Raw genomic sequence first — 14,340 nt, 5'->3', positions numbered from 1 at the left:
ATATTTTGTGCCCAACCGCCGTAGCAGCATCTGGTTTCACTGGTTCCCGTTGCAACAGCCAATGGTTGGCACGGTAAAATTTAGTGGTTTGAAATAATTGAATTTGTTCGGAAAAAATAAATATTTGTTCGGCATATTTGTTGTCAGAGCTAATTGTTGTCGCCCTTGCAACTACGCAGGAAAAAAAGGTTATTTGCAACGTATGCAACGGTTGCGACTTGGACGATAATTTAGCTTACAGAGGAAGGAAGAAGCAATCTTGCTGTAGAAGCCTCACGAGTAGTGGCTTGTAGGGGAAGGAAATGTGGTGGATTCCTTCAGAAGGCTCTGCACCTCACTATATATATGAGGCTCGGGTACTCTCATTTGTAAGCCACGAAATGGATCCTCGTTCAGCCTGGAAGTAGTACCTGAGAGACCTGTGTTTCTCCAATGATTCTTCCGATAAGGAAGATGATTTGGTCTTAGCTACTCTTAGCGCTTGGCATGCAGACGGGGAGGCATCACACCGAGGGCCGTAGGTCGGTTCAGTGCCAGGTCATCGACGTATCCACCAGAATCGGCTGAAGGGCCACAATAGGTTGTACAACGACTACTTTGCGGACCCCGCGGTGTACCTCGACTACATTTTCCATCACAGGTAAACTTGTAAATAGCGGTTGTCGTGTGTAAGTGTTATGTAGAGAAGGTGTGTGAGGTAGTAATGCTCGGTGTTCGTGCAGGTTCAGGATGAAACGTGAGCTATACTCGAAGATTGTCTAGGCGGTTGAGGAGCATGACCCGTGGTTCCAGCAAAGGAGGAGCGCTGCAGGCGAGCTGGGCTATCCTCCTTGCAAAAAGTTACCGCGGCATTCCGTATGCTAGCATACGATGCGCCTGCAGATTCTCTTGATGAGTGCCTCCAGCTAGGGGAGAGCATGAGGCGGTTTGTGCGTGCTATCGTCGAGATTTTCGGCGATGGGTACCTCCATGCTCCGAACGAGGAGGACACTGCTCGCTTGCTTGCTATGAACCAGCGAAGAGGGTTCCCTGGGATGCTGGGAAGCATTGACTGCATGCATTGGAGGTGGAAGAACTGTCCGACGGCGTGGTCGAGTTCTTTCACCGGCCATGTGAACGCACCGACGATCATTCTAGAGGAAGTGGCTTCGCAGGACCTATAGATTTGGCATGCCTTCTTTGGAATGTCAGGTTCTTTAAACGACATCAACGTGCTGCACCGTTCACATCTCCTCGACAACCTTGCCGTCGGCGAGGCACCCAAGGTACAATACTCCATTAATGGACACCATTCCACAATGGGGTATTACCTTGCAGACGGCATCTATCCGGAGTGGGCTACGTTCGTGAAGCCCATACAATCTCTTGTTGGGAGGAAGCGGCAGCACTTCATGGTCCAACAGGCGACAGTCCGAAAGGATGTCGAGCGGGCCTTCGGAGTCTTGTAGGCCCGGTTTCCCATAGTGCGGGGAGCAGCAAGGTTCTGGGATCAGGAGACCCTCAATGACATCATGACCGCCTGCATTATCATGCACAACATGATAATCGAAGATGAGAGACCGGAGGGGGAAGTCGAACACGTGTACGAGGGTGCTGGTGAGGAAGTGGTGCCGTCGCACGCCGTAATCCCCCCCCCCCCCACTCGAAGCATTTATGCAAAGGTATGGTGAAATTAGAAGCAGGCCGGGTCATCTGCAACTCCGTGACGACATTGTTGAGCATCTTTGGCAACTCCACGGAGGACAGTAGTATGCACCTCTAGTAGTTCGATCAATTATATGGTACGTAGTATGTCCTAAGGAGGTATGTCATATGTACGTGCGTATTATGGCAGTGCGTGTTATGTTTGGTGATGGAATGGATCGTGCTTCTTGTGTGTGTAAGCAATTGTACTCAATGCATGGTAGTCTTTATGCTTCGCAGTACAAAGATAGCCGGAGGTAGAAATGTAACAACAATGTAATCTGGGAATGGTAGGTTCTTTGAACGGCACAACATAATACGAAAAAAATAACAAATTGCAAACCAAATCTGCGCAGACCGCGGTTCACAGACTCAACTTGACATTATACATCAGCTCCTACGCACAAAGTTCGGAGTCTTGCATACCAATGAACCATACGGTACTTCAAACACAAATAAAGCTCAACATGTCTTATACAATCATGCAATATACATGAGGATGTCCGTTAAATGCAGGAAAACTGGAATCTCAAACTTAGTTGAACCAAGTTGACAATTTAGCCGGATGGGCCAGATGCAGCACGGCGAGCTGCAATAATGCTTTGCTGGAGGCTCTTGTAGTAGGACTGCTGGTCCTCATCCATCTATGAAAGGTCCATGTTCATTATCTCCCTCTCCTCCTTTACCTTTTCCCTCTCCTCCTTGACCTTTTCCAATTGTACATGCTCCTTCTCTAGCCTCAGCCTCTGCTGCTCTATTCGCATCATCTCAGCAAATCTCTCAGCCCTCTCCTTCTCAACCTTCTCCTTCATGGCTATCTGGTGGTCAAAAATCTCAATCATCGGCCCATATGCTGAGTTTGAGGACGAAGAACCGCGAGCTACCTCCTTAGAGCGGTTGCAGCCTGGTGGGCGTTTCGGCCGTGTGCCGCCACTGGAAGGCCCTGTGGCTACACCGTTGGGTTCGTTCACCCCGGGACAAGACTCGACGTGCTGCGTCGATGCGGGGCTGCCGACGGCGGACGTCTTCTGCTTCTTGCGGGAGGCCTCGGATTGCCACTTCGGATGATACCGCAACTCCACCCAACAAGGCAGCAACGTGAACTCCTTCTTTTCCACGGATTGGAACATCTGACATGTCGCCGCGATCTGAAACACAAACAACTCGATACTTATTGGACACTGCACTCATACAATGGCGTGTAGCTACATGAACAATAGAAAATAAATGTACCGTGTCCGGCTTGGTCATCCCACTCCTCCTATTACTGAGGGCCTTAGCATAATGGCCGCAGAACCTCTGCACCATCCCGTTGATGAAGGTCCACCTCCCCTGCAGAGACTTCTTTTTGCGGGTGGAATAAAAGTCTTTGTGCTTGTGGAAAAAGGTCTCGATCCTCTGCCAGAAAGCCCCTATACTCTGGTTACTTCCCACCATAGGATCCATACTCACGTTCAGCCATGCCTTCACAAGATGAAGGTCCTCCTGCATGGTGTAACTGCATCCACGGTCACCTGCAGCTGGCACCTCTCCCGGTCCCTCGGGTTGCTGCTCTTCTACCACATGCGGCTGTGTCCCGAAGATGTCTTCCTGGGTTGGTGACACAACGTCAACCCAAGGAATCTCATCGTCATCACCACGTAGGAACAGGGCGTACTCCATAGAGTCCCTTCAAACCATTAGAAAGGCGATGAAATACAACAAAGCAGTATGACAGGTAACCGATGAACACGGCAATATGGTGCACAAAATTATAAGCCATTCAAACATTATGAACAGAACGAGGAATATGTGTTATCGAGGTACCCTTACATTATTTGCGAGTAACGGAGTACAACACCACCAACTAGTTCAGGAACTAGACTCGACAATTGTCGAACAATTACCCTACATCATAGTACATACCGTACCAAACTATAGCCTCCAAGAGCAATCGAATTCTACGGACAAGGCGTCAACCGAGTCGCCGCACAGTAGGTCATCCGAATCGGCACACAATATGTCATCGGGGCTCCAGTCAACAGGAACAACGTCGTCGTCGTCAACATCCTTTGAGCAGGATGCTTCAGCTTCGACATTAGCGCCGTGACAAACATGGTTGCCCACGCCGCCGCCCCTCAAAGCATCTTCAACTTGGAACACGAGCTGCTCTAAGTCCCCCACTATGTTGTCGACCACAAGCAGTCTCTGTTCAACTCCACGTCAGCCGGGGTGTTATCCGTACTCAAATTGTCCTTCACCACGTTCTTCAACGCGGTGGCCATCTCTTGCACATGGTCCTGCATTTTTGACACAAGAGCGGCAAGCGATGCGGCGTCCATCTACAAGCACGGACAGGGATGCCTAAACTGAGGAACTAAATTTCAGCTCAAAGTGTACACTGCTTAAGCATTTCGGGAAAAATACATGTACACACAATACTACACAGTAATATGTTTCTCCAGCCTTAAGCAAAAAAGGCGAGTAATACCACAACTAATAAGAAGATGTCACACCTCTTATTAAACTGCCATGTTTTACACCTCTTAGTGTTACAAGATAAGGAACTATGCATCTATGGATCTTGTCTGGTTTGACATGTAATAGCCTATGCTTAGGGTTGGCGACAATGATACTGAGCAGTAGACAATGTTTTTCATTATATCAAATCTGGTTTGGGGGCTTAGGATAAGGAATAGAGCAACATCAGTGCAGCAGAACAAAGATTGGATATTCTATTTAGGACTTATGAATCAGGATTCATTACTCATGACTTCATATTTCATTGTTGCACAAAACAATTACAGGCAAGAAGGAGCTGTTGTTCATTGCATGCCATTTCAATTGATACAACTAATAACTAGTGCAATAGTATGTCCTAAAGAACACTCAATCACACAAGCTGTATCAATTATGGTTGTGTCCAAAGTTCATGCCTAAATTTCTGTTATCAAACTCTATGCACCTAGGTCACCCCACAACATTCATTCATAGTTTTTTCACGTTTTGCAGACCTACAAGGTGCACTCACATGGACTACAAGCTCACAATCACCTTGCCACAATTCTGTCGACAAGTTCATCACATTCCTTCGAACCCTAACTCCACACTAATTGACAATCCATTTGACAACCCACGGAGGAACCTAATTTCAGCTCAAAGATTGCATATTGAACAAGCATCATGCATTGATAATCGTAGATCTACCAAATAAATAAGGCACATTAGTATCAAACCAAAATCTTAACCTCTGGTTCTTGAAGCCGGAAGAGACATTTGGGCATACACTAGCAACTACATGGATGTAGCACGCCAAATCGCCAAATCAGACCCGTTGGCCGGCGAGATTTAGCGACTAAATGAGGCACATTCGTATGAAACCAAGTAAATCACTCCAGCTGGTGAGCAGGCCATGCTCACATAGCAACCAATCCCTAAATCAGTCCCGCCGTCGATCGGAACAGTTACTCTGGCAACCAATCCCTAAATCAGCATCCAATCCCTAAATCAGTCCCGGCGGGACGGCCGCTGGGGGCTAGTTGTCGGCCACGGCGAGGCTCGGCATGGCAGGCAGAGTTAGGTGGCAAGGCGAGGTGAAGGAGGAGGACAGATGGACCTAGCGTTGGCGACGACTAGAACGCGCTACCACTCGGGGAAGGGAAGGGATCTGAGATCGGAGTACGTACCACAAGCTTGGGGACGACCTCGCTCCGGCTACTGCCGCCGAGCACACGGACGGTGGGGAAGATTCCAGCGTGGTCGCCAGATCTGCGTCGCACGGGTCGTCCGCCACGAGGGACGATGTGGAGTCTCCCGGGTTCCCCGATGGTGCTCGCTTCCACCGGACTCCGAAGCCGTCTGACTCGCCGCCGCACGGGCTCGCCAGCTCAACTTCCGCCACTCCGCAGGAACAACCGACGCTTCTCCACTCCGCTGGCGCACAGGGATGAGGACGCCGCATCGCGCCGCAACTTTGCCAACGCCGCGCGCCTCCACGCATCCCTGTTCCGCTCGATACCGAGTCTGTTGGAGTGAGTTGCAACAGGCTTCTGCTATAAATCGCACGCTACAGTACTTTGCGGCGCGGAAACGAACTCCGTTGGAGTCGGGCTTACTCAGGGTGAGTTTGGCTCTACGTATGGTGTTTATAGGGATGCATCGTATAGTCTAGTTAAATGGAAGCAGTTTAAGTGGAGTCATATTTGTTGAAAAAAATATATTTTATTAATTGTATCTATTTGTATAAGCTAAGCTGAGTATCTATCTGTTTGATCGAATCTAAGGCAGAATGAGTAGATGCAAGAGTAGATATTGTGATTGGTTAATCGTATGAAGCTGATTTTGTGACACTAACAGTGGATCCACATGTATGAGCGGATACAACAGACTGCATCCGTTGAGCTAGGCTGCAGAATTGAGCTTCACTCTCGGGTCAGACTAAAAGCATATATTTATATCTATTGGACTAGGCTAGAACAGTGAATACGAACAACCAAACACGTTTTTTCTCTGAGATTATACGTATTTATCGAGACAGACTAGATAAATTCAGACAACAAACACGATCTTACTTGAGGTGGTGGCCTGAAATAGTCATAATTTTGAAAGCAAGAAGTAGTTACTAGATATTATACCACTATTTAGAATGTAATTGATTGCCCACATGTATGGTTGCCCATATGCATCATATACAAAGACCAAGAGAAAATATACAAAGACCAAAAGAAAAAGCAGGTTGTATGGAGCCATATTGATTGAAAAAACGGTGTTACTTTGGTTGTATTTGTCTGAACAGGTTAACTGACTTTCTATTAATTGACTGAATTTGAATTCACATGAGTGAATGCTAGAGTTAAGATTCTAATTGATTACTCGTATAAAAATATTTTATAATACTGATAAATAGATTTATGTACTAAACAAATATAAAAACTTACGTCCTTCAAACCAGACTACGGATATACATACGGCCCGCCGAACCGAGATGCATTGGTTCGGATAACAATCACTTTCTGAGGGAGAAGCATTAGATTAGACTTATTTCTAAGATCGTTGAAAAGTTGCTGTGCAAATAAATCTTCCTGTCTCCGAGACCTGGCATGCTGTGCGTCGTTCGGCGCGCGGCTCAATGTAGCCACAAGGGATGGGACTTGACGAGCAGGGGCGCAGGACGAAGCGGTACAGTGGCCCTTGACTGCAGCACTCGATGTGTTGCAGCTGCAAGGTCAGGGCAGGCAGTCACAACAATCAACACGGCAACACCCGGCAGCGACACGACGGGAGACTGCAGCGCAGCAGCAGGTCTCGACCGTCTATCCAGCGCCGGAACATTCGTGGGGAATTTCTTTTTCTTACTACACCTAGCTCAACTGCTATATACTTGTCATGCTTTAGCTTTATGCCGATGAGAGTTGTATAAGACGATTAGATGAGCATGCGACCAATTGAGGGCTAAAATCTAAAAATAGTCAAAATACACGACTCAACCTATGGGATTTTATTTATCAAAATAAATAATATGTTATTATATTTGTAAATATAATATGTGTATTTAGCATATTATTTATCAAAAATTGATTTTTATACGTCGTTCATCGAAAAGGGGGCCGCGAGTATTCTGCACCTCATGGCACTGTGCGCCATATTAGGCATATGAGATACCAGAAACAGTTGTATTTGATAAATAAGGTGCCGTATTCAACATTTTATACGACGAATACGGCCAGAACCCGTGTGTCGTGCTTTCGAGGTGTGCCACATTTGTTGTCCCCACCTATGAAAAGTAGCTATCCCACGTGCTTCTCCCACGTGGGTCGTCGCATGTGAAAAACTTTTAGCCAGCGCTATAAAATAAGGTTGCCATCAGTTAAGAAGCAACAGCGCGAGACGAGGAGAGGATGAGCAGCAAGAGAGAAGCAACAGCTTGAGTTAAACACTTTGAGAGCGCTCCCTTTAGTTATAATAAGTACTTAGGTTACGTATTTAATCAGTACTTACATAAGTCATAATAATTAAAGTAAGTAGATTGGTTAATCCATCTAATTATATATTTTTAATTATATTAATTTGATAAATTAGAGTATTTAGATTATTTGCTTAGTTTAATTATATGAAATTGATTAGTTAGTGTAATTAGATTATTTACTTAGTTTCATAATATAAATTTCATTAATAAGTGTAATTAGATTATTCTCTTAGTATAATTATATGAATATCATTAACCACCATAATTAGAGTTATAGATGTATATGAGTACAAATTAGAGTATGTACTTAATTTAATAAGAGTTATTAGATGTATATGATTAATCAATTGATTAGTTTAATTTAATTTATTTGTTTAATTAGCATAATCACCTAGGTTAAGTAGAGTAATATGATTAATCAAATTATTTAAATAGGGTGAGTACTGTGAATTTATTTAATGGTTATCAAATAATTATGACACATATCTTTAAATATTAATTATGATTTTAATAGATGTTTATATTTTATTAATTATTTCAAGATTCATGCTGTTTAATATTTATGTAATAGTTATACAGTAAATATTTATTATTATTTTTTAATGTTTATGAAATATTTAATCACAATAGTTGTATATTAATACTTAGTTAATGTTTATGAAATATTTTAATTCAATGTTAAATGTTAATTATTACATTTGAATTTAATACTGATGATTTAATTAGGATTGTTAAATACTTAAATATTTAGCATTGATAAGTAATGTACTATTTAATTTGTATTATTAATTTACTTATTATTTATTGCGTGGCACCAATGCTGTGATCGGTCTCGAAGAAAACGGGCCCCATTCGCAGTCTTTGGGCCATCGCTTGCCGATGGGCCCGGGGGCTGCTGTCAGTGATATGGGAACCAGAGGTTCCCGAGTTCCGAGGCCAGGACAACACAGTACCACATGGCGCCATCCCTGAGGGCTCGAGAAAAGCCAGATCCAGGAGGGGGTGCTCGGGGCCAAAGACAGTTGGTCCCTAAGTACCCAGAGTTCCCTGAGGACCCGAGAAGAGCCAAGTCCGGGAGGGGGTGCTCAGGGCCAAGAACAGTTGGTCTCCGAGTACCCAGAGTTCTACGAGGACCCAAGAAGAACCAAGTCCAGGAGGAGGTGGTCAGGGCCAAGAATAGTTGGTCCCCAAGTATCCAAAGTTCCCTGAGGATCCGAGAAGAGTTAGATCCGGGAGGGGTGCTCGGGGTCAAGAACAGTTGGTCCCCGAGTACCCAGAGTTCCCTGATGATCTAAGAAGCCTCTTGCCTGTGGACCCCGCAAGAGCTCCACGTACGAGGTAGATCCAAAATTAGCCCCTCGACCGAATCTCAAAGGGGGTCTCTCAGGATCCTAGCTTGCGGTGTTCATCCACCAACACTAACATAAGAGTTATAAAAGCATCTTATTTAACTAGCTGATTCATCATGTTATTACCAACATCTAGAAACTTCTCCATATGTTTCTTAACTACATGAAATTCACATCAGATTTCCAACCCAACCACCTTGATACCCATCGTTTATAACCAAGGACCATCCACTATTACCCATCACAGGTAACCAACCATCCAACTGCTACACAGCACAGATAACGAACCACCCAACAGCTACCCATCACAGGTAACAACCATCCAACTACTACCCATCACAGATAACAAACCATCAACCAAACCAAAACCAAAACTCAAACCAACTAAACATGTGAAGGGACCTCGCCAACTTTACCCATGAGTCGTGATTCTCGTATGCCCGTGCTATCATAACACTTACACACTTCCAAGGTGTGCAGCTCAGTTTCACTACAAGGCTGTTACAAAACATCATTCTAACAAGAATACGTCTGCTAAGGTTTCACCGTTGTAAAAGTGGTATCGCACCACCCAGAAGCCCCCTCTTGCGTCATGTAGCTCCATAAAGAATCACTCTTTCCTTCCTACGCCACCCTTGGCTAATACTACATTGAGGATCTGCTAATTAGTTAGTCTGGCCGTACCCATATAAGCTTCATGGTTAAACTGTTAATTGGGGTTACCCATTCCAGGAACCGATCCTTAGGATACTGAGCAGACACTACCACCAACCATAGTGCTTTCACGCACATGTGCATTCCCACACCATCCTCATCTAACCTTCTGCTCAACATCCCTATGTTCCATGTTGCTACAATAATTACTAGAATTCTCAACTCATAGAGCATTAGTCATGTTTAACCAACAACCTAACCATATCCTTATGCAAGGCTAAGCATAAGCTACCCAACATAACCGCTACTGACAATTAGGGCGACAATGGATATATGGAACAAAGTGCTATAAGTAAATAGGATTCAGAATTAACAGCATGCCTATTTGAAATAAAGAACACATTTGAAAAACTAGGATCAGAATATTCAAGGACACTTGCCTCCTTCCAATGTGATACTCAGTGTTGTCAAAATCTTGATCTTGAAATCTCTCGAACTGTTCAGGAACGTTATCGACTAATCACGGGAATTACTGATAAATAACACAAAGGAAACACTAAGAACAGTATACCAAGCATCATCAAAATACTTTAAAAATACTATGGTTGGATAGGTTATGATTTAAAAAAAAATTAGACATAAGAAATGCCTATATCGAAGTTAGGATGAAGGAGAATGACTTTTGAGAGATGAATTATACTAAAAAGAAAAGGCTGATTACCAGAATTATCTTATTGGAGGAAAAAATTTTATTGTGCAATCATTGTGTCAGGTTTGACAACGTCATTGCACAAGGTTCAAGAAGTATAGGGCTGATTAGACTTCGCTGACTAGGCTAAGGAGATGATTTGGCGCTGACTTGACATGCCATGCAAGCGCCGCCTTGGGTTAAAGAAGATATATGTTGAGGTCTAGTCTCGACCACCCATGATGGATCAATTGGTCAAGGATGCGTTGCTGGGTTAAGTATACTGCTGGTGACTCTGTGTAGCAGCAACAGAGGCTCGGGTTTTATCGAAGATGGTGATCAGGCGCATGGCCACTAACATCAACGATGTGCTTCGGTGGCGTTTAAGCAAAACGAGGGAAGGATGACGTAGAATGTGGAAAGGCTAACTCAGAGGTAGTTCGCTGCACAACCAGCGAAGGGCTCCTAGTTCACATATAAGACTCCATGGAACACTTCATGACGCAGTTGGCACATACATACATCTTGTGGATCTACAGGGAACACGAATGCAAATGTGTGTGCAGAATGCGATCAGACACCGGACATCAGCATTGCGACAACTATCCTGGTGGCATTGAGGCTCTACTGGTCAACCTATTTTGTGGAGTAGTTAAGGGCTACTAGGGGCACACTTTGGTGAAAGGTAATCGCAATTGGTGCAATATTGGGACGGGAACGCCGATGCCAATCGATGGCTGCGTGGCTGTCCGTGATAGCAACGGTTGTGGAGACGCAGCGAGGGCTTCGTGGGGACTAAGGCTTGGCTAGTGACTTACTATAATGGTAAAATAGGGTTAAAGGAGGATAAGGAGGAGCATGGGCTAGTATTACCTTGTTTCAACGGTCGGGGAGGAGGTCATCGAGATAGTGCACGGTAATGGCAATTGTGCTATTGAAATTCAAGCTCGTGTTTCTATTGCGTCGTTGCAAATCTGAGTGATTCCTCTAGTGGACATGTAGAAGACTTTGTGGAACACACGGTGAAATGGTCAGTGCGTCAAAATAGCTTCTGTATGGATGAAAACACGGACAGTACCTTCGATACCCGTGTTGGACGCGCCCAGACATATGGCAGCAGCACAGAAACGTAGATGCCGATGACGTCGATGCTCAGTTGGATGATCTGATAGGTGGGATTGTGGAGGACAACTAGGGGAATGTTGTGGTAAAAGATCTCGATGATTGGAGCTTTGGATCATCCGGAACGGCAATGCCAATCTACGGACACGTTGTTGGCCGCGAGAACAACGATTACGGCGGCACGACATTTTCAAAGGGGAGGTGTGGCTAGGGTTTCAAGAGGGCTAGACACATGTGGAAGCTTTTATATATAGGAAGTCGTGAGGAAGAGATAAGAGCGGTCGGAGTTCGTGTACGACAGGACCTAGAGTTCGAGTTGAATTTCAAGTCGGTTACGATTGTCTTTCTCACAGCTCTATAGTACGATGACAATATCTCCACCTTCTGAACTTCAAATTAGATGTTTCTAGACTCTATCTTATAGTACTCGAAAAGATTTACAACTTTGGTATTCATTGGAGCTTCTGAAAACATCAGCTTAAATTCCAAAAATGCGACACAAGATAAACTATTTGAATTTAAATTTATCGGTGTAGCACTGATTTCGGAGGTCATAACTCCCAGTTCCATTATCAAAAGGGGACTTATATAGGTTAAAATCGAAGCTCTCGATGAGACCTGCAATTTGAGACCGTTTTGAACTCCAAAACCGCGTGGGAAGATGAGGTTGTCTAGAAACTCCGCAAATATTTACATATTTCATGGATATTTTTGTTATGCCTTCTAGAAGACTTATGTACTGGCCAAGAGCTTGGGCTTTGGCAATATTGGGTATAAGGGAACTTTAGGCATATCTAGAGTTTTAGAATAGAAATTTTTACAGAGAAATTTGAATAGAGTTTGAATTTGAATTGAGCATGGAGTGAATTTTGAGAGGAAGGAAAGATGAGGTTAAATAAGAATGAGAGTAGATAAGGAATTCGAATTTGGATTTGGATATGATTTAAAGAGAAGAAAATATTGACTTTAAATAAAGATTTGAATAAGATTTAAATGGAACTAGAGAATGATTAAGTATGATCAAGGATTAAATAGATGATGAATTTAGGGATTTTGAGTTTCAGCCATTAAGATCCTTAACTTATTCCCTAATGAGTTTTGTAAAAACCCTTTAAAAATATTTTCACTTAAAACAACAACAAAAAAAACTCTAATGTATTTACTTGGATCCTAGCAAAATCCAACATGCAATGCATAAGAAATAACGACCTGTGTTGTTTGGTTGTTTATAAAAAGAGATTTTAAATTACTTTACTAGTGGAACTACTAACTAATGTTGAATTTTTTAAAAAACTTATAAAACTCTATAAAGTATGATGTTACAATAATTAAGGATCTATTTATTTAAGCTTGTGCAACAGCTATTGGAGCAATTGCTACAAGCCTCCTCCCTAACTGCGGAGGCGGCTTTGGCCGGCCTTCACCTTCGGTTGACGCTACCGATCTTCCTTAATGGTGCTTCGCACCCTCGACTACATGTCCTTACTCCAGGAGCCCTAGCTACCACATATCAGCGCCGCCCCGTGCATCCTCGCTCCTCCAACAATGGTGCCGTCGCAATTCCCCCAACATGGTGCCCATCCACAGCTCTTCAGTCGTAGATCCTTCGAGGGTGGTGCTGTCACGGCTCCCTTGGCTGCCGTACACTGCCTGACGCCATCTACTCCGTCCCCCACGAGACACGGTCAGATCTGGCCATGGCACCCCAAGATCTGGATTGATTCATGGCGGTAGATTGTTGCTCATGTGCTCTTTTAGTCGATTTGTTCATATGATTATTGATTCGAGTGGACACAAAAAAATTGTGTTGTAATTTGTATGCACAAAAAATTCGTGTGGGCAATCTATAAGTGTGGTGCAATTGCTATTACAATGAAATCTCTTTCATGGGTATATAGATGCAGGAAGAAAAATAAGTGAATGCTGTAGAAACATTTATGAGTGCTAGTTGCTGAATTCTGAAAGCAAGAGACTGTAACTTGCTATTCTCTATGCTGCAGATGAAAAAGAAATCTCCCCTAAATTCCATGTTAAGTCTGTATTGCAAGTCCTTAATTTTGCAATATACCATTAGGAATTAACTCATATGGATTGTAGCTTTTGATCCATGATGCTGCTGCTGCTACCAGCTGATGGTTAAGCATAATTCTTCAATATAAATAGTCGATGCTTGAGCTAAATTTTGACGACAGTCAACTAATAAATTAATATATTACTAGTATCATTCTTCATAAAAAAATTGAAACAACCATTAAAAAGATCACAACATATTTTGTGACTCAAATGTATTTTAGAAAATTACAATATATGAATTATCTACTATTTACATGTTCCAATAATATCACATTACAATATTACATACATCCCCCCCCCCCCAAATATTAATAATAGTCATTAAAATAGTTTACAAAAATAAATACATTTACTCTAAACAGTAAAGGGCATTACAAACATTACATACTTTGAATTATGTTTATATATAGAAACGATTCTCTGATGAATTAAAATCACATTTGAAATCGTTTAGCTAGCTGTTAAATTCAGATTCTTCAAGGAGAAGATGGTAGTGCAATTGACTAATGTACCATTATCTTGATGTGCCTTTTTTTTTTTGCAATAACAGCATCCGAAATGAGTGCTAACGAAATACATACTTCCAAAAAGATCTGTACCATAATTTTGGTTAATATCCTACAATTCCAAAAATTATTTGTACCAAAATTTCTGAAATAAATTTATGCCTAACCGTGACTAGTCGTAACCCTAACTACCACTGTGAATTCCATACTCATTTCTCCCTCCTCACCCATTCCCTCCTGCCGCCTCCACTCTGCTCTCCTTCTCACCCATGCCATCTCCCTCTCTTCTTCCTCATAAAAGCATAGCAGCAGCATCAAATC

At 43.2% G+C, this 14,340-nt stretch overlaps 1 protein-coding gene across 1 annotated transcript; it reads left to right on the top strand.

Annotated features, from left to right (window-relative positions):
• The first annotated feature begins 857 nt into the window (after positions 1-857).
• Positions 858-1,448, top strand: LOC133895082 (uncharacterized). The gene is made up of 2 exons (XM_062335282.1): positions 858-1,077; positions 1,192-1,448. Exons 1-2 carry the CDS (start codon positions 858-860, stop codon positions 1,446-1,448), a joined length of 477 nt encoding a protein of 158 aa, XP_062191266.1.
• The last annotated feature ends 12,892 nt before the right edge of the window (positions 1,449-14,340 follow it).

The sequence above is a fragment of the Phragmites australis genome, chromosome 16, assembly GCF_958298935.1.
Source record: "Phragmites australis chromosome 16, lpPhrAust1.1, whole genome shotgun sequence".
NCBI lineage: Eukaryota > Viridiplantae > Streptophyta > Magnoliopsida > Poales > Poaceae > Phragmites > Phragmites australis.
The sequence above is the reverse complement of the archived record's forward strand: the minus strand, read 5'-3'. Positions and strand labels throughout refer to the sequence as shown.